The 22322-nt window shown below is 40.1% G+C and overlaps 1 protein-coding gene across 1 annotated transcript in view; it reads right to left on the bottom strand.

Moving 5' to 3' along the window:
* KCTD16 (potassium channel tetramerization domain containing 16) overlaps nucleotides 1-22112 on the bottom strand; it is a 261642-nt gene extending 239530 nt beyond the window's left edge. The window contains exon 1 of the mRNA XM_065875032.1: nucleotides 21281-22112. Coding sequence (XP_065731104.1) covers nucleotides 21281-22112 — 832 coding nt within the window. The remainder of the gene's footprint in view (nucleotides 1-21280) is intronic.
* Between the last annotated feature and the right edge of the window lie 210 nt (nucleotides 22113-22322).

Genomic DNA, 22322 nt, shown 5'->3' with positions numbered 1-22322 from the left:
AGAGGGGTGGGATAGGGAGGGTGGGAGGGAGACGCAAGAGGGAGGAGATATGGGGACATATGTATATGTACAGCTGATTCACTTTGTTATAAAGCAGAAACTAACACACCATTGTAAAGCAATTATACTCCAATAAAGATATTAAAATAATAATCCATACCTCCTAAGGTTGTTCTAAAAAGAGAACACTGTAATATCTGTACAGCACTTATCATAGTGTCTGCCGTGTGATTTGTGCTCAGTCAGTGGCATCTATAATTTTAGAGAACAGTTAAATGAAGAAAAACAAAAACCAAAAGATATGGGGAAAAACAAGAGGCTACACTTCCCCATATCTAGGGTTTTAGGATTTTCATCCAGATTCAGAAGGAAAAGGGGTTGTGAGGGTCAACGAGTTTCAGTATCAAGAATCAATTTTTCTTTTTAGTTTTTGTTTGTAATCTTGCTGTTATATATGTCTAGACCTCTAAGGTATAGAAAGCTGCTAGTAACATAAAATAGTTATACCAATATTATATTCTTAAGGAACTCTCCTCAAATTCAAAACTAGGCGAGCCTGTAAGAGAAGAGCTCATTTTCAGTATACTTCATGATTTAAACAGAGTTTCAGGTTAGTCATAGGTTCATGCTTAAATGTGCCTTTTCTCTGGAGACTAAGAATGCCTGTCAGAGCATCTGGATTCATCTTCCATCAGACTACCTCACTCATTTCCGTTTTGCTAGATTCAAGAAACAGAACTCGCAAATATGCCTTTGAATTTTTTTTTAATTTTTAAAGACTATTAATTTAGCTTAGGTATTTCGTGGCGTGGAGGAAGACAAGGATAAGTCTTTCCTGTTCCATTTCAAATGTTTTTTGATGTCTTTTTGTACTGTGAAATCTTGTGCCTTTTCATATCCATGGTACCTAAGAAATCAAATTCTTAAAAATAATGCTGTGTAGGAGTCTCTGGGAGAAGAGATCATATCCCAGAAGTTTTGTGTGGGTAACTGAGGACAGATTTGCAGATTTCAGCCCAATCTGGTTTAACTTTTTTTTAAGCTGTATCATGGGAAAATCGTGTTCATAGGCTTGAAGTTTGAAGGGGAGAGAGAAAGAGAAATCAGTCCTGTCCAGCACCTTCTGCCATGCCACCCCCTGGGGGAGGCTGTATGTGGGCTTCTCACTTAATCTTGGGAGTCGGCTTCCTTGAAGAGCTGCTTCTGGCAGTTCAAAAAAGATAGGACTGCCATCTGGTATTTCGGTGGTATTGCATGACAGTCAAGAGTGCTGGAATTGGGGTCAGGGCAGCTGGGATTTGAATTCTGCTCATAGCAATTATGAGATCTCATAGCAGTAACTTGGGTCTGTGGTGTAGGGAGAAATTACTTTCAAGTTCAGCCCCAACACCCAGCCTTGATCTCCATCAGTCCACCCTCACCTTCATGCTTGAGATGAGTGAATGAACTTTGCTCAAACTTAATGCTACAGAAATTCTGAAGCATCCACTAACAGTGACCTTGAGCAAGGTAAAAATCTCTAAGCCTCAGTTTCCTACTGTAGAGGCTTCATGAGAACTACATGAGAAACACTTGACATGATACCTGACATCAAGTTCACATATAAAAGAGCTATGATTGTGGTTAGGATCTCAGAATTTAAATATATGCCACTGCATACCTGTATTTTGTTTCTTTCTGCTCAGGAGGACTTCAGCAGCAAATTAAGACAGTAATTATTTGATTACATTGCATCTGGTTGTTTGGAAGAAAACCTGTTTTCCCGTAAAAGGAAGCAAACTACCAAGGCAAATCACAGACTATAAACGATATGAAAATACAGCTATGATAAAAAGAAAGTGTTCCTGCTGTTTTTATACAGAAGAATATCACTGGTATGAGGGATTATTTGCAAACACCCCCAAAACATATTTTTTTTTGTTTACAATTAATTCTTCATGTTAGGATAGAAAGCACCATCTCAACCAGAGATTTTACCACAGTCCCTTAAGCTCTTTGGAGGAAATATACATTAATAAAATAATATACTAACCTCAGCCTTTATTCACAATATATAAAACAACTCCAGACTACCAGGTGCAAACATAAAAAATCTGTTGTATTGACCATTTTCCATGCTTTCCTTCAATAGCAATAACTCCCATTGCTTGTGTTGTTACAGAGAAAAAAATGTAACGTAGATAATTAAGGCAACTTTCTCTGTAACATACCAAAGATAAGGGTAAAATTATTTTGCTCTTTACCTTTTTTAATAATTGCCTTTCTCCAGTCCATCCTTCATTTTGAGTTGTCTTGAGAACTACACATAAGTCAATGAAAATTTAAAAAGTTGAAAGGAATACACAGCTAAGAACCTGGCCCAAAAGATAAAAAGCTAATTTTTCAAAAGACAGAAATTCACCATATGTTTAGAATGTCCGGGTTAGAGTTTTCAAACATCTACACTGGGCCCTAGGTTTCTTGAATTGCCCCAAGGGCCACCACAAAAAAAAAAGGGGGGGAATAGGGAGGAACATCTTACTCACACCCAATTCCTACTTCAATCAAAAGAGTGTCACTTTGAAAGATTCTGTGTGGTGGCTTCTACCTAGAACCTCATTTAAAGCCTGGAGGCTGTGAGAGGAAACTGAATCATGAAACCATGAGATCCTCCTACCTCCCAGGATGCTCTGATTTTATAAACCAAGTTGGTACTTTTCCTAGTGTAAAAGATACGCTTCAAGCTCCCATCCAGCGTTACAGTTTACAGGGCTCGATAAGGAATTTATTTTTATCCTTTTAACCAGTACCTTCAGACCATAGGTGGCATGATCATTACACAAGTAAAGGAGACCAAAATAGACCCAACATATCTTTGATGCTGTGCTACTCAGTGTTATGTAAAAAGAGTGCTGGTGCTGCAGTCCCATTAAAGCCCGTCTACTTTTTTTTTTTTTACAAATTTATTTATTTGTTTATTTATTTATTTTTGGCTGTGTTGGGTCTTCATTGCTGTGTGCAGGCTTTCTCTAGTTGCAGTGAGTGGGGGCTACTCTTCATTGTGATGTGCGGGCTTCTCACTGTGGTGGCTTCTCTTTGTTGCAGAGCACGGGCTCTAATCGCACAGGCTTCAGTAGTTGTGGCATGCGGTCTTCAGTACTTGTGGCTCGCGGGCTCCAGAGCGCAGGCTCAGTAGCCGTGGCGCACGGGCTTAGTTGCTCCATGGCATGTGGGTCTTCCCAGACCAGGGCTCGAACCCGTGTCCCCTGCATTAGCAGGCAGATTCTTAACCACTGCACTATCAGGGACGTCCTGCCCGTCTACTTATTTTGACCATGAGTATCCAAATGCTTTAACAACTTTCTAAATGAGCAGATTTAATCTCTCTCTTTGTGGATGGAGTTACCTTTCCTTAAGACATTCTCTAGGCGTTCACTCAAGCTAGGATAAAATCTGCCTTAACAGCAGACATCTAATCAAGCAACAGTCACTTTACATATGTCATATTATTTGCTAGTTCGTGTCCTATGAGTTCCACTATACCTGTTATACAACTGAAGTACCTGAGGGTTGGAGAGGGTAAGTGATATGTCGAAGCCAGTTTCCCCACTTCTGTCTACATCTTGTATTCTTTCAGGATTTAATTTGCCCTTTTCCATTTCTCATGTTTGTTTCCAGTACACTAGACAGAGACAGATAGATTATATAATATTTTATGTGTGTGTATATCAATATCTATATGTCTATATATCTGTATCTATATCATCAGTTGCCTTCACCATGAGAGGGAATCCTACTATTATAATTTTACATGGTGGGGTAGGGAGGATAAAGAAAAAATAAGTTAGTGCCTCCTATGCTCCAGATGCTGTGCTAGGTGCTACGCATACGTAAGAACAGGACAAACAGAGTTCCTAGCTCGTGCCCCCATGAAGCTTACAGTCTACAGAGAGAGAAAATAAACAAGTAAAGCAAGCAAATATTTACACATGTAAACAGTGCTATGGTGGAAACACGGAGCTCAACGGAGAATGACAAAGACATTGGCTACTTCAGCTGGGATAGTGACAGAAGGCCTTTCCAAGGAAAACCCATTAAAGCCTGACCCAGAAAGGCAAGGAGTAGAAGGAAGAGTTCACAAGTGCAGTGTCTCAAGGTGGGAAACAGACCGGCCTATTGTAATAACTGTCAAAAGGCAGTGTGACAGCGCTGCAGATAGGCCAGTGCCTGCAGAAGGGGCAGGAGAAGTAAGCACACCAAGGGGACTACAGGAATGTGTCATGTGATGCATTTTCCCTTTCTCTAGGGTCTCATATAGTATTAGTCCATAGGGAAACCAGCGAGAAGCAACTTGACTTTTGAGAGTGGGCAAGATCAGCTCCATGAGATCCATATTCTCTCAGTTTCTTCTTCTGAATCCAAACATACCTATTTGTAAGATGAACCAAAAGAGCCTAGAGACGAAATGCCTGGATATTAATGAGACAAGCAAACAAGATGGCATGACCTTGGCTTAATCCTATAGTACCGCCATGAGAGAAGCTTCCATGTTCCCCTTTTAGAGATGAGTGTTCTGAGGTATCAAGAGGTTAAGACACTCTCCCAAGAGTGCCCTGGTAGGAACGGATGGAACTAAGGTTTTTATCCAGATAGGTCTGATGCTTTTACTGTACTCAACCATATTTTCACTGTCGTTCATAGGGGTGCACATCCATGGTTAAAAGTAAGTATCAAGTAAATCTGATATTTTCATTCATTTCACATTTCATTCATTTTACATTTCACTTTTTATTTCTCTAAATTTTATTTCTTTTAAATTTTACTTCTTTAGAATAAAATTAATATTCTTTAAAATGTGGTCTTATGGGGAATTCCCTTGCAGTCCAGTGGTTAGAACTCTGAGCTTTCGTTGCCGAGGCCTGGGTTCAATCCCTGGTTGGGGAGCTTGTTTGTTGTGTGGCAAACAAATTAAAAAATAAAATGTGGTGTTATGAATTTATTTATTCATTCCACAGATGCTTAATGAGCACCTTCTGTGTGTTCAGCACTGGGGTAGTTACTGAAAAAGAGTTATGCATGACATTGGCAAGGCAAATCAGTAATCCTTAACGTTAAAATAATAATCATGGGCTTCCCTGGTGGCGCAGTGGTTGAGAGTCCGCCTGCCGATGCAGGGGACACGGGTTCGTGCCCTGGTCCGGGAGGATCCCGCGTGCCGCGGAGCGGCTGGGCCCGTGAGCCATGGCCGCTGGGCTTGAGCGTCCGGAGCCTGTGCTCCGCAACGGGAGAGGCCACAGCAGTGAGAGGCCCGCATACCGAAAAAAAAAAAAAGAAAGAGGTTAAAATAATAATCATGACACCATTTTGAGAATCATTATAAAAAGAGACTACAGGGCTTCCTGGTGGCGCAGTGATTGAGAGTCCGCCTGCCGATGCAGGGGACGTGGGTTCGTGCCCCGGTCCGGGAAGATCCCACGTGCTGCAGAGTGGCTGGGCCCGTGAGCCATGGCCACTGAGCCTGCGCGTCCGGAGCCTGTGCTCCGCAACGGGAGAGGCCACAGCAGTGAGAGGCCCGCATACCACACACACACAAAAAAAGTCCCCTCTCTATCCTCAAATCAATTTACACTTACCCATCACACAAGATTGAAATTACCCATTTACTAGTCTAATCTCTCCCTAAACAATGTGCTCCATGAGAACACTGACCATATGCTTCTCATTCACAGGTGAATCCCTGGAACTGCGTGCAGCCTCAGGTGCACAGTAGGTGTTCAAAATATATTCTAGAAGGAATGTATAAGCCAACCATTGCAGAGATGTTTAGGAACCTAACACACACAAAAGCAAAGGCATAGCAACATCCCAGGGCCTGGCATGTATTTGCATGGCCAGAAGGTAGCGATCAGAATTCTGTACAAGCAACACAGGTAGGATGGACTCTGCCTATTAAAGGAGGTCATTCTGATGAAGGGATGGCACCATCTTGGTATAAAACACATCATGCTATGTTTTATTTTTTGTCTGTGTAAAAGGATGCAGATGATGAAAGGCTGGAAGGGCCTTCAGCTTCCAGTCCATGAGGCCCCGTGCACATTGTGAATCACTTCCCTGGCAGATTGCGGAGAAGTACTAGAAAATCGTGAGCATGAGGACTTTGTGAATTAGGATCTCAATTCTTTGCATACAGATAGGATATCTGCTACCTAACTCATCTGGACGACCCTACAAAAAACAGAAAAGGTACTTTATATAAGACAGGTCCTCAGTGAGTATGAAGCAATCAGATCTTCCCAAATAAATATTTTACATTACTGAGCATCCAAAGACCTGAAAATGGCCTTTAAAATTTTAAAGCATCACACATTATAGCATTAGTCATTACTGCTCCAGACCACAGGAGGATTTATCCAGAAAAGCCGAGCAACTCTGCTATTTTCTAAGGCATGCTTTTCTTATGCAAATAGGAATGAACATCGTGCTATTTCACGGCAGCTTCGCAAGATGTACAACTCCACACAGGTATCCCTCTGGTTAAAGAAAAAACGAGATTTCACCTAGTTGGCTAGAAAGCAAATTAGTGCAAACGGAATCTTATTTTCCATTTGCATTTTCAGTGTAAATGTGCAAGCACGTGCCCATAGGAAAATTTCTCCACCTGACAAAACTGAATGCTTAACACTGTAAGAAAATGAGCCGTGATGCCTGGCCAGTGCTCGATGCGCTTCTCATTGTTGGCCAGCTCTTCCTCTGTCAAGGGCTCTGCAACATTTCCCCAAGTCTGGAGTACTCCCTTGGTTTTGATTTTATGCCTCTGCCACACTCTAACAGTCATACACCCCATTTCCCTTATCCCAGTCACTAGAATTTCTCTGCTGCTCCACACACAGAAAGCTCCCTTCACAGAAAAATCACCGTTACCAGAGCCTAGCTCTCCTTTTCTCTATGTAGTGGCCTAGCAGTGTCAGTCCATAGTCTACAATATTGTCTAAAACACAACATACAGCAGCCCCAAAGTCTCTTGTGCACCAAGTTATATATAAAGAATGGGTCACCTCCTATTTTCATCAATGTAACTACTTCACCATCACATTATATCAGATACACTCAGAATAAAAGGTCACTGTAAACGGGGGTGTGGAAATTATTAGAACTTTCTGCTTCAGAATGGGATAGATGAATGAAAGTAGAAACGTATGAATTTCTTCACATGGGGCAGCTTTTGACCGGGTCACGCAGCAACAGCCCCCATTAGCAATCTTGTTTCCATTCAAAGCCACACAGAACAGCTACTCATGGTGTGAAGAAACATGTCTTGTTTTCATTTCTGGAGCAATTTAAATGATCTTATTGTTGGAGGTGTACTCAGTAACCATTTTCTGTCACCATGAAGGAGAATTCTCTCTAGGCTGAGATTCCTAAAAGGTTATTCTAATTCTGCAGTGACTGAATATATAATTTAAATTATGTTCTTAATTTTCAATGCTACCACATATTCTCCCAGGTTCTGAAAAACCACAAGTTGAAAATAAGGTAGGGAGAAAAGCCATTATTAATGACTTGCATTACGGAATAGCCAGGGGGAAGAAAAGAGTTACTGCAATTGGAAGCTTTCTGAAGGATTTACTTTTATGTTTATTCAGATTCAATTAAAATCAATAGCTTGAATTTCCTCTTTAAAAGTTACTTCTAGATGTTTTTGTTTGTTTTTTTAACATGCATAGAATCAACAGACTGAACAAAGTATCCAAGAGGACTATTATAAAGAATCAGGTAAGTTTTTTATAGGAAGGACCTGTATCTTGTCATGTCAGTATTCTCAGAGGTCCTTGAAATTATTTATTAACATTTCCATAGCATTGCCTGGGTGCCAGGTGCTGTCATCAGCACTTTATATATAGCAACCTATTGGTTTCTCGTAACAACCCTATGAGGCAAGTACCACTGTTACCATCTCCATTTTCCAGGTGAGGAAACTGAGGCATGGAAGTCAAGTGATTTGCAGGTGATCAAACAGCTAGAAATTCAAACTCAAGCAGTGTGGGCTCCAACACCCAGGCTCTAAACCACCATGTTATGTTGCCTCTGGCATTAAGGAATGATAGCTAACGGGGTAAGAAGGGAGGGAAGGAGGAAATATCGATAGAATCCTTTAGCAGTAAGAAGATTAAGAAGGCAACCTGGTCAGCCTCACAGCACACTTTGCATTCTAGCAGAGCTCTTCGCCTATTGAAGTTATTCTCTCAATTTTGCAGCACTTTTCTGAATCCCAAGTCCCTCCTAGGGTTGTTCCTTAAATGCTGCCCACCCACCCCCTCCCAGCTTCAATTTGCTCCTGCTTAGGTGAATCAACTAAAAGGAAAGCACAGGAGACTTCGCTGCTGAAAAAGTGTTTTTCTCAGTTCCCCAGAGCTAGAATCTTTGTGCAGGTGTTAAGAGCAGAGCATCTTTCAGGGAGAATTCCAATTTGTATGTAAAGTGCGTAACCCTGAGAGGGCAGACAGCAGAAGCAAGAAGAACTACAATTCTGCAGTCTGTGGAAGGAAAACCACATTCACAGAAAGACAGACAAAATGAAAAGGCAGAGGACTTTGTACCACATGAAGGAATAAGGTAAAACCTCAGAAACACAACTAAATAAAGTGGAGATAGGCAAACTTCCAGAAAAAGAATTCAGAATAATGATAGTGAAGATGATCCAGGACCTCAGAAAAAGAATGGAGGCAAAGATCAAGAAGAGGCAAGAAATGTTTAACAAAGACAGAAGAATTACAGAACAAACACCTAGAAGAATTAAAGAACAAACAAACAGAGATGAACAATACAATAACTGAAATGAAAAACACATGAGAAGGAATAAATAGCAGAATGACTGAGGCAGAAGAACTGAGAAGTGACCTGGAAGACAGAATGGTGGAATTCACTGCTACAGAACAGAATAAAGAAAAAAGAATGAAAAGAAATGAAGACAGCCTAAGAGACCTCTGGGACAACATTAAATGCAATGACATTCACATTATAGGGGTCCCAGAAGGAGAAGAGAGAGACAAAGGACCCGAGAAAGTATTTGAAGAGATTATAGTCAAAAACTTTCCTAACATGGGAAGAGAAATAGCCACCCAAGTCCAGGAAGTGCAGAGAGTCCCAGGCAGGATAAACCCAAGGAGAAACATGCCGAGACACATAGTAATCAAACTGACAAAAATTAAATACAAGGAAAAATTATTAAAAGCAACAAGGGAATAATGACAAATAACATACAAGGGAACTCCCATAAGGTTAACAGCTGATTTCTCAGCAGAAACTCTACAAGCCAGAAAGGAGTGGCATGATATACTTAAAGTGATGAAAGGGAAAAACGTAAAACCAAGATTACTCTACCCAGCAAGGATCTCATTCGGATTCGATGGAGAAATCAAAAGCTTTACAGACAAGCAAAAGCTAAGAGAATTCAGCACCACGAAACCAGCTCTACAACAAATGCTAAGGAATTTCTCTAAGTGGGAAACACAAGAGAAGAAAAGGACCTACAAAAACAAACACATAACAATTAAGAAAATGGTAAGAGGAACATACATAAAAATAATTATCTTAAGCGTGAATGGATTAAATGCTCCAACCAAAAGACACAAGCTCGCAGAATGGATACAAAAACAAGACCCATATATATGCTGTCTACAAGAGACCCATCTCAGACCTAGGGACACATACAGACTGAAAGTGAGGGGATGGAAAAAGATATTCTATGAAAATGAAAATCAAAAGAAACCTGGAGTAGCAATACTCATATCAGATAAAATAGACTTTAAACTAAGAATGTTACAAGAGACAAGGAAGGACACTACATAATGATCAAGGGATCAATCCAAGAAGAAGATATAACAATTATAAATAAATACGCACCCAACATAGGGGCACCTCAATACATAAGGCAACTGCTAACAGCTATAAAAGAGGAAATCAACACTAACACAATAATAACGGGGGACTTTAACACCTCACTTACACCAATGGACAGATCATCCAGACAGAAAATTAATAAGGAAACACAAGCTTTAAATGACACAATAGACCAGATAGATTTAATTGATATTTATAGGACATTCCAACCAAAAACAGCAGATTACTCTTTCCTCTCAAGTGTACACGGAACATTCTCCAGGATAGATCACATCTTGGGTCACAAATCAAGCCTTGGTAAATTTAAGAAAATTGAAATCATATCAAGCATCTTTTCTGACCACAACGCTATGAGATTAGAAATCAATTACAGGGGAAAAAAACATAAAAAACACAAACACATGAAGGTTAAACAATATGTGACTAAATAACCACGAGATCACTGAAGAAATCAAAGAGGAAATCAAAAAACACCTAGAGACAAGTTAGAATGAAAACATGACGATCCAAAACCAATGGGATGCGGCAAAAGCAGTTCTAAGAGGGAAGTTTATAGCAATACAAGCCTATCTCAAGAAACAAGAAAAATCTCAAATAACAATCTAACTTTACACCTAAAGGAACAAAAGAAAGGAGAACAAACAAAACCCAAAGTCAGCAGAAGGAAAGAAATCATAAAGATCAGAGCAGAAAAAAATGAAATAGAAACAAAGAAAACAGTAGCAAAGATCAATAAAACTAAAAGCCAGTTCTTTGAGATGATAAATGAAATTGATAAACCATTAGCCAGACTCATCAAGAAAAAGAGGGAGAGGACTCAAATCAATAAAATTAGAAATGAAAAAGAAGTTACAACAGACACCGCAGAAATACAAAGCATCATAAGAGACTACTACAAGCAACTCTATGCCAATAAAATGGACAACCTGGAAAAATGGACAAATTCTTAGAAAGGTATAACCTTCCATGACTGAACCAGGGAGAAATAGAAAATATGAACAGACCAATCACAAGTAATGAAATTGAAACTGTGATTAAAAGTCTTCCAACCAACAGAAGTCCAGGACCAGATGGCTTCACAGGTGAATTTTATCAAACATTTAGAGAAGAGTTAACACCCATCCTTTTCAAACTCTTCCAAAAAATTGCAGAAGAAGGAACACTCCCAAACTCATTCTACGAGGCCACCATCAGATACAAAAACCAGAAAGAGATACTACAAAAAAAGAAAATTACAGACCAATAGCACTGATGAATATAGATGCAAAAATCCTCAACAAAATACTAGCAAACAGAATCCAACAATACATTAAAAGGATTATACACCATGATGAAGTGGAATTTATCCCAGGGATGCAAGGATTCTTCAATATATGCAAATCAATCAATGTGATACACCATATTAACAAACTGAAGAAGAAAAACCATATGATCATCTCAATAGATGCAGAAAAAGCTTTTGAAAAAATTCAACACCCATTTATGATAAAAATTCTCCAGAAAGTGGCCAGAGAGGGAACCTACCTCAACATAATAAAGGCCATATATGACAAACCCACAGGAAACATCATTCTCAATGGTGAAAAACTGAAACCATTTCCTCTAAGATCAGGAAAAAGACAAGGATACCCACTCTCGCCACTATCATTCAACATAGTTTTGGAAGTCCTAGCCACGGCAAAGAGAGAAGAAAAAGAAATAAAAGGAAAACAAATTGGAAAAGAAGTAAAACTGTCATTGTTTTCAGATGACATGATACTATACATACAGAATCCTAAAGATGCCACCAGAAAACTACTAGAGCTAATCAATGAATTTGGTAAAGTTGCAGGGTACAAAATTAATGCACAGAAGTCTTTTGCATTCCTATACACTAACAAAGAAAGATCAGAAAGAGAAATTAAGGAAACACTCTCATTTACCATTGCAACAAAAAGAATAAAATACCTAGGAATAAACCTGCATAAGAAGGTAAGATACCTGCACTCAGAAAACTATAAGACACTGATAAAAGAAATCAAAGATGACACAAACAGATGGAGAGATATACCATTTTCTTGGATTGGAAGAATCAATATTGTGAAAATGACGATACTACTCAAAGCAATCTACAGATTCAATGCAATCCCTATCAAATTACCAATGGCATTTTTTTACAGAACTAGAACAAAAAATCTTAAAATTTGTATGGAAACACAAAAGACCCAAACAGCCAAAGCAGTCTTGAGGGAAAAAAACCAAGCTGGAGGAATCAGGCTCCCTGACTTCAGACTATACTACAAAGCTACAGTAATCAAGACAATATGGTACTGGCGCAAAAACAGAAATATAGATCAATGGAACAGGATAGAAAGCCCACAGATAAACCCACACACTATGGTCAACTAATCTATGACAAAGGAGGCAAGGATATACCATGGAGAAAAGACAGTCTCTTCATTTAGTGGTGCTGGGAAAACTGGACAGCTACATGTAAAAGAATGAAATTAGAACACTCCCTATCACTACACAAAAGAATAAACTCCAAATGCATTAGAGACCTAAATGTAAGACCAGACATTGTAAAACTCTTAGAGGAAAATGGAGGAAGAACACTCTTTGACATAAATCACAGCAAGATCTTTTTTGATCCACCTCCTAGAGTAATGGAAATAAAAACAAGAATAAACAAACGGGACCTAATGAAACTTAAAAGCTTTGTAAAGCAAAGGAAACTACAAACAAGAGGAAAGGACAACCCTCAGAATGGGAGAAAATATTTGCAACTGAATCAATGGACAAAGGATTAATTTCCAAAATATATACACAGCTCATGCAGCTCAATATTAAAGAAAACAAAGAACCCAATCCAAAAATGGGCAGAAGACTTAAATAAACATTTCTGCAAAGAAGACATACAGATGGCCAAGAAGCACATTGAAAAGCTACTGAACATCACTAATTATTAGAGAAATGCAAATCAAAACTACAATGAGGTATCACCTCACGCCAGTTAGAATAGGCATCATCAGAAAATCTACAAACAACAAATGCTGGAGAGGGTGTGGAGAGAAGAACCCTCTTGCACTATTGGTGGGAATGTAAATTGATACAGCCACTATGGAGATCAGTATGGAGATTCCTTAAAAAACTAAAAGTAGAATTACTATATGACCCAGCAATCCCACTACTGGGCATATACCCAGAGAAAACCATAATTCAAAAAGACACATGCACCCCAATGTTCATTGCAGCACTATTTACAATAGCCAGGTCATGGAAGCAACCTAAATGCCCACTGACAGATGAATGGATAAAGAAGATGCGGCACATATACAGAATGGAATATTACTCAGCCATAAAAAGGAACGAAATTGTGTCATTTGTAGGGACGTGGATCTAGAGACTGTCATACAGAGTGAAGTAGGTCAGAAAGAGAAAAACAAATATCATATATTAATGCATATATGTGGAACCTAGCAAAATGGTACAGATGAACCGGTTTGCAGGGCAGAAATTGAGACACAGATGTAGAGAACAAATGTATGGACACCAAGAGGGGAAAGTGGCTGAGGGTGGGGTGGGGGGGGATGAATTGGGAGATTGGGATTGACATGTATACACTGATGTGCTTAAAATGGATAACTAATAAGAACCTGCTGTATAAAAAAATAAATAAAATAAAATTCTAACAAAGTGCTTATCCAAGCACCTGAAGAACTCAGTGGACGTTAGGAAATGCCATCATTATTACCAATCACACCAGAGCAATCACACCATCATTGCTCTCTAGTTCTGTTGAGATAATGTAATGGTATATGCAAGACAGTGGCACCTATGACCATAACAAAAGCCTGCAGTGGGCATTTAGTTTCCTTCTTTGAGAAATATTTATGGAGTGCCTACCTTTTTGCCAGGTTCTGTGCCAGGTATATCATGATGAAAGTGACCGACACAGTTCCTACCTTCACGGAGCTTGCAGTCTAATGTTACAGAAACAGTTAAATAAGAAAGTATAATACAGTACTATTTGTGCCACAGTAATGGAAAATAGGATCCTATGGAGCAAAGATAAGAGGTGCCTAATCTAGATATGGTGGGCTAGAAAGGCTTCCCATAAAAGGAACCTCTAGATTGGGACCTGAAGTATGTAATCAAAGCAGGTGAAGGCACAGTTCCAGGCAGAGGGAACATTATGTACGAAACTGAAGAAGCAAGTGTATAACAGCATTGAAGAGCTAAAAGAAATGGGGTAGAGCTGAGGTTAAAAATGTAACGGGTGCGAGGGCAACAGAAGAGGCTAAGGACAGAAGCAGAGGTCATTCCACCAAGAGCTGTGATTCATGTTAAGGAGTGACATGGTCAGGCTCACATTTTAGAAATCTCACCATTTTTGCAGCAGGAAGAAGAGACCCAAAGGGGACAACACCAGATGTGGGTGGGAAGGACAGTTTCAGTTTCTTTGCAGTAATCTAGAAAAGCAATGCCAGTGGGCTTGGTAGCATCAGTGGAGACGGGAAGAAATGGACGGATTAGAGACGGATGAAGGAAAAGAACCAATAGGACTTGGAGACTGGAGAAGTGGTTAGGGAGAAAGAAGAGTCACTCAGGTTTTATTCCTCCCTGGGGAACCGGGCAACAGATGAATCCATTTACTGAGATAAGGAACACTAGGAGAGAAGAGGTTTGAGAATGTACACGATGAGTTCAGTGGACATTCCGCACAGTTTAAAGAATCCCAGAATACAAAATTAGAATAGCCAGGAGGCAAACTTTCCCACTCAGAATGATTCTTCCTCCCAGTCAACAGGAGCCAGTGCACATCTTGGTAGGTTCACTGCACCCCTGATGGTAGCCCGGCCTAATGACAAGAACAGCAGTGGAATACTAGATAGTTCTTGGATGACTAGAAGGAAAAACTGGAGCCTCTTTTACTGCCTGCTGTATCGTCAGAATCAACTTGAACAATGGAGAGAACAGATCCCAATTGCTATTTGTCCATATGATGATCATGAAAAAACTAACAGGGCTTCCTTGGTGGCGCAGTGGTTAAGAATCTGCCTGCCAATGCAGGGGACACGGGTTCAAGTTCTGATCTGGGAAGATCCCACATGCCGCGGAACAACTAAGCCCGTGTGCCACAACTACTGAGCCTGCGCTCTAGAGCCCGTGAGCCACAACTACTGAGCCCACGCACCACAACTACTGAAGCCTGTGCACCTAGAGCCCGTGCTCCACAACAAGAGAAGCCACCGCAATGAGAAGCCCGCGCACTGCAACGAAGAGTAGCCCCCAGTCGCCACAACTAGAGAAAGCCCACACTCGGCAACAAAGAACCCAACACAGTCAAAAATAAATAAATAAAACAAATAAAATTTTTTTTAATGGAAAATTTTATTAAAAAAAAAAGAAAAACGAACAATGAGAGGTCCCTCCCTTGCCTCCAAAGCAGATAGCATTTCAGTCTGTCAAAGCAAATTAAAAATGGACCTGCCAACGCTTGTGAAGTTTTCTTGCAAGAATCTGATCAAGCCTTAGAATCTGGTGTTTAGCGCTAACAAATTTACAGAAAATACAGGGGTAAGAAAAAAAATGTGTCAATAAAATCACAGAGATCACAGAGATGGATGAGCGAAACCCAGAGTGCCAGACATTCGCCACGACAAATAACTTGGTTTCTTCAAACAAACATATTGAAAAAGAAAAGAAGGAAAGAGGGAGAGAGAGAAAAAGGGAGCAAGGGAAAAGGAGGGAGGGAGGGAGAAATTAAAAGAGATTTAAGATTTTTGCCACTTTGTCGTATATGCCATATGCAATCTTTTTTTAATTTTTTTTTTTTTTTTTTTTTTTTGCGGTATGCGGGCCTCTCACTGTTGTGGTCTCTCCCGCTGCGGAGCACAGGCTCCGGATGCGCAGCCTCAGCGGCCATGGCCCACGGGCCCAGCCGCTCCGCGGCATGTGGGATCCTCCCAGACCGGGGCACAAACCCGTGTCCCCCGCATCGGCAGGCGGACTCTCAACCACTGCGTCACCAGGGAAGCCCTATTTTTTTAATTTTGAAAGAGAAAATAAATAGCAATAAAAGATAATGGATGGACCTCATTTGACTCTTGATTCAAACAAGAGTTTGACAACTTTAAAAATAATATTGTGAGAAAATCAAAGAAGTCTGAACACCAACTAGATATTAGAAGATATGAAAGAATTATTAATTTTGTATGTGATAATGGTATTGTTACGTATCTTAAAATTCATTTTATTTTGGAAACATACAGTATAGTGTTTGTGGATGAATGAAATGACTGACTTCTATAATTTGTTTCAAAGGAATCCAGTGCAGACAGAGGAGAAAGTAGGTAGGAATATACATGAACCAAGATGAGTCTTGTAATGATCTCTGTAATTTTTGGAGCTGGGTTTCTCTACATTTGGATGTGTTTGAAAATTTCCATACTAACATGTTTTAGCTGACTTGCCAAGAAACGCAGTATTTGAGGAAAGCTAGAGCAAAGACCAAAGAAAAAGAGCAATAGTCAGCTATGATGCAGAGACTGAGCATCACCTCTGCATTTCTGAAGAACTGTTTTCTGTGCATCAGACTGGCACTCTCTTCTATGCCCAGTCACTCCTCTCCATGCTTTGTGTTTGGAGGTGTTCCAAATGGAGCTCTGTGGTACATTCTCAGCTATTTCTATCTCTAATTCCTTTGGTGAGATCTAAACCTCCTTAGACTATCAAAATCATTTGGTCTTCTCTTTCCAATCATATACATACGTTTTTAATATATTGAGGTACTTGGGGGCAATCACAGAGATCTCCCCCTTTCTGCCTACATACTGACACTTCCCTTGCTGCCAAATTCATTCAGGATGCCAGAGACCTAGGAAGAAATGATTCAAATCATCTCCTACAAGGAACTGGGCTCAGGTAATATACCTTGTTTGGCATGAAAGTGAAAATGGCATAATAGAATATTTTACTAACACGCTTACATCCCCGTTGCGTTGAGCCCAACGGTCGGAGAAGAGCATCTTAAAGAGATAAGAAAAAATGATACCCACTACCCCTTTCTTTTATCATCATCATCACCATCCAATATGTGCCCAAGCAGGGTCTAAACCAACTTCATGATGAAGCCTTATACTTAGATTATGCTATATATTTAAATTATAAATTAACAAGGCTCAAGTCTTAACAACACTCCCTTTGGGATACAAAGTCACTGGATCCACAGTTATTAAAAGGTTTCTTATGTATAAAATCCTCTGAAAAAAAGTAACACCGTGCCTTGAAAATATTCTAAATAAAATGACAGAACAGAATTTTTACTGACGTCTTGATTATGGCATAGAGAGAGAACTTGACAGCAGGAATGACTAAAGGAAGAGGAACAGAGAACATCTTAGATGGAAAAGACAGAAAAACATCACAGAAAGAGGAGAGGCAGGTGTGGTAAAGACCAGACCCTCACAGTTTGGACTTCATTGTTCCGTGGCTTCATTTTGAATGTGCCAACATCATATTTCCATGCACAATAAAAATTGAAGCTATCATTGGTAACTTTTGAGGAAATAGGAAAAAAAGAGCTAGAATCATTTCAAGATAGATGCTTTTCCACCTGTTTTCCTTTAAAAACACACCCTCTTATGGAAGCTTTTAAAATCAACTGGGTAAGTTATTCACAATGGCCAGAACCACCATTTCTTCCCAATACAAGATCATGCAGCTGAATTCTAAGTGAGAAGTCATTTCCTGATCTACTTTTCTCCAACACTCCATCTCAATCAACCACCCTGAAGATATATACTGCGTATATAAAGCAAATTAGAAACTTTTGTGGAAACAACCCTTTACATTTAAGAAAACCAAGTAAAGAGAAAAAAGGTTAAAATGCACCTACAAGCAGTAATCTGTTGAAAAGGCAATGAATTGGTGTCTCCGTAATTCACAGAACTCATAGTTTATGTTTTTGGATCTAATGAATTAAACTCCCTATTTGTGGTCATGTTATCACAGTTCTATTAGAGGCAAATGCCTTTGAATCTGAATGGTTTCAGGCACTTGTCTGAACTCACTCATGAGTAGGATTAAGGAAATGTACTTAATTTTCTCCAACCAAGAGCAAGCTTCCCTAGGGCACTGGAAGAGGGCTAATAAGAGGTTCATTTATTTCCCACACCTGTGATTTTGTTCTTAAGTGGTGTGAATGGCTATTGAGTTCAATATCAGGACTTCTCGTTGCCAAATTACTTAGCTCTCATTTCATCTAGAGGTGAATCAAGAAGGCATCCTCTGATGTTTATGATATTGCCTTCCACATAACACTTGGAGAGAAAACAGAGGGAATTGTTTACCTAGTTGGGTGAGAAAGGTGGAAAAGTACCTTCTCGTTTTTTTTAATTAAAATACTTTGTGAGGCAATCCTAGGACAGACATTTCTTTACTTGCTATATCGCTCACATTTTTTCAGTTGCTGATAAGTGAATCATAATCCACAGTATCTCACATATTTTGGTGCGTACGCAACGTAGACAAACACCTTTCTTGCTGCCCTTTTGAACACACACAAACATGGGTTGACTTTAACTGTTCATAGTTCTGCAACAACGAAACACTCAGTCAGAACTGCCTGATGTTGACCATCAATTCTAGGTCCACGTGAAGACTGAATGAGGCAAGAATCTAACCTGTTAATAATTGACAGATTTCCCAATGTCCCCTTGGAAAACCTGGAAGAAAATTAGGCAAACAGAGGAAGAAGGGGTCTTTCCCCATGACTGTCAACCACCATATGCAATGTACTAATTTCTTGCTGTTCATTTTTTACTGTGATCTGGATCCAGACAAAGTGACTCTGCATTATCCCTTGGTTATTAGAAGAGTCTAATTGCTTGGAGTTAATTACTTGCACCTAAGAAGTTTGTCACTACGTATCTATATCTTTATCTACAGATATTTTTATAACATAGGAGGAAGTTGAGTCCCCCGGCAAAGAGCATCTTTTCTGTTAGTTGGTTGGTTGGTTGGTTTCTTTGAGGTTGGGGGAGGTGCTCACCAGAGACACACACTGCCCCTTCGGATCTGGCTGGCAGGTGGTGGCTTCTGGGCTCCACACCCTCTGCAAAGCGAGAGGTGGCTTGGTGCTCACAGTTGGTTGATTGGCAGGGCTCGGAGCATCTTTGCGTACAAGCTTTAGAGCACCTCCTGTAGTTTTGTCCCATTAACCTGAGCACAACAGCTTGGATTTGGTTATAGAGGCACAGTTGGCAGCTTCTAATTAAATAATTATACCTAAGCAGCTGCACGGAAGCTGTCATGCACCTTAGAAAGACAGTAGCCAGTTTTATTGATCCTAAGACAGAGGAAGAGTTAACACTTAGCTCTGGTTGTTACGTACAAAGGGCAAGTATATCATATGCAGTACATGTGCTGTGCAACATGAAGTTGCTGTACGTTTGTGCTAGCCTGTCCATGGAGTGACGGAGAGCAAACCTTGGCAACCTCTCAGCAACCCAAAAGAGAAAGAAGCGATTATATGATCAAAGAACAGAGTCTGTTGAGAGCAATCTAAAAGGGACATAGTATTATATGGATGAGTCTTGGATGAAAACAGAAATGTCACTGAGCTAGTAGGCAAATACGCTCAGGTTCTGGGTATCATTTAGATGAGCAAGTGATTAGAATCAAGTGTAGTCTTTTTGAGGGGCTATGGTTGGTAGGTTTTCTTTTATTTGACTGAAGCTTCTTAAGAGGCTGTTTTCAAATATTAGAAATTGGAGAACAAGGTAAATATCACATACCTAGATTTAAACTCTATGATGCATGTTTTCCCCAAAAAGTTAGAAGATATTTATTCTACAGAATCACAGATAATGTCACACTCCTTTGTAGAAAGCTAAAAAGCTAAAGCCTTATCTCTATACTAGTGGAAAATTCACCAGAAGGAAGAAAGCAGAATCTGGCAACTAAGTTCCAACATAGAGGAAGGTACAGATTACAGATAAAGGCCATAGGTAGGGATACTGGACCAAATAATGCTTGTTCCAACACATGAGAACGCTACTGAACTGCTGGCTGATTTCACTTTTCTACACAGGCTGTTCTTTCTACACAATCCATTTGTCTTCACTTCCAAAAACCAAACGTGTGATAACCCAGTAGAGAGCAACTCGGCTTCCCACAGGCCTTGTCACCAAGGTTCCCAGCACCATCTCCAAACGAATAAACACAACTGTAGGCAAAAACCAGTCCAGGAAATTCAGTCGTATCTTTATGTGTAAAGACATTTAGATATTTTAATCCTCAAAATTTATGGATTTGCCTTAAAATAAGAACAGAGAAAAACTGGAAACATATTTCTTATGGCATTCACTTCACCCATCTCCCAGACCTGTTGAAAATCAGCAGTTCATCAAGCCCTACGCTTTACAGATTGATTGTTCTCCTTTCAGAGATCAATGGCTTATCTTTAGAATAATGCCATTTCTTAAAATAAGGCATTCCGTACAGTCATTTAAACAAATGGACTGACCTCTAACAAACTCTTACTTTAAAGGCACAATTTAAAGGTACAATTGTTTCCTTTCTTTTTTCCCTTCTGCTTTCCTTTTATGTCAGTGACTATCACCCCAGCTATCTGAAGACGACTGCATGTGACTGACAGTTCTCAAGGATTCATTCCTTTTAGATGACTCCTAAATGAAGCTCGACTTAATTAAGTCTGCACTGCAACTCACATCTCAGTACAAATTGCCAAGGAATCAAATCACAAAACTGTAAAGCCTAGAAAAGCAAATTTCAGACTTCGGGTCGGGGTGGGGGGGGGGGAGAGGGTCTTTCGTCAGTCTAGGCTGCCATCTAGCCAAGATCGTGTCATTCAGTGCAACATCCATTTGTGTTTTCAACGCCCCCATGAAAGCCAGTCTTCAGCAACCAGCTTAAGAGACCCCAAAGTTAGATAAAAGAATAGAGAGCAGCACTTCAGCCACTCTGAGTCTATCAACCTCCTGTGGACCAACAGCTAAGTTCTAATGTTCTTATGTTCACAATTCAATATCTGACAGAGACACACATGCCTGTTTTCATTCCACATATGACCTATACCAATATAATTTGCATCTTGTGATGTTTGAGGCCTTTAAATATTCTGTGATTCTTTAAATAGTTAAATAAATATTTATATAAATATTATAAAATAAATATTTTATAAATATTCTTTAAATATTCTGTGACTGGAAAAACAAACGTCGTCTTAGGTAAGACATGAAAGCTGACTATAACCTCTAATCTTCTAGCTGTACCTCAAGGGTTAAAAAAAAGAACCAGAACAGTATTCCTTAGACATAGACTGAACATGCAGACACAGATTTCTGTTAAGAGGATCCATACACATGAAAAAACAAAAAGAACCCGTGGTACTTACGATAGAAGACGTACTCGGTGTAACTTGACCAGACCTTGTCATCTGTGTATTGGCTGACGAAAGACGCTGTCACTGAGGAGTTACAGGCCACCATGTGGAATCCACATTCTGACAACATATCAAAAGCCCTTTCCAGATGCCTGAATTTGAGATAAAATCTGGAGGTGTATCTTTCTGGGGCTCTGTCAGGGTCTCTGCTCTCATTCAAAGTTTCTCCAAAGACCTCCTTTGCCAAGGAAATCCTTCCACAAACCAAAATCCGGGGAACTCTCCGAAACTTGGCATCTGCCTGCCCCTCTCTGCCCATGGTGCAGGACCCCCTGTATCCCACAGTAATAAAACCCCACTTGCGGTCAGCAGGGAGTAGCGAGGAAGGGGGGCATATTCTCGTGTCACTTCCTTGGGAGGCATCTTCAAAGTCACTATGGCAGAATTCATCTGGGCTTTGCTTGATTTCATCAGGGGTCAGGAGTTTGACCAAGTCTGGGAGCTGGAAGTACTCAGCTTCCCTTTTCAGTCTTCCCCTTTCTGGAAAGTGATCAGGCAGGACCACCTGCCGGTCCCTGAGATAGTCCAGAATATAACGGAACAAGAATCCATCTCTGTCAATGAAAAACCTTCCCTTGGAGTCCTTGGCTAGATCGTTAGCTGTGTCTCTCTTTGGGGAAAACATTTTCCACAGGAGGGAATGAGGGATGCTTATTAATGTGGAATGGCGAGTGAAATAAACTTGACCCCCAACATTCAGCTCCACAACCTCAGGGAAGGAGTTGGGAACCGCAGCCCCTTGTTCTCGAGGATAATAACGACTACAGTTTCCACTCAGAGCCATTGTCCCTTTCTTCTTCTTCTATTTTGATGTGAAGGTGTAGTTCAATGGAGTCAGAGCCTGATCTTTTGCACCAACTTGTAAGGGAGGGAGAGGATGCTAACTTGTTAAGAAAACGGCCTTCTCTTACCTAGTTTTTTCCCCAAGAAAGCAAAATTTCAAAGACTCCACAGGTGAAGTGATGCTGCAAAAGTAGTTTAAACCCTGGCAGGT

This window comes from Phocoena phocoena, chromosome 3, assembly GCF_963924675.1.
Source record: "Phocoena phocoena chromosome 3, mPhoPho1.1, whole genome shotgun sequence".
Taxonomy (NCBI): Eukaryota; Metazoa; Chordata; class Mammalia; order Artiodactyla; family Phocoenidae; genus Phocoena; species Phocoena phocoena.
This window is presented reverse-complemented; position numbering and strand designations above follow the sequence as displayed.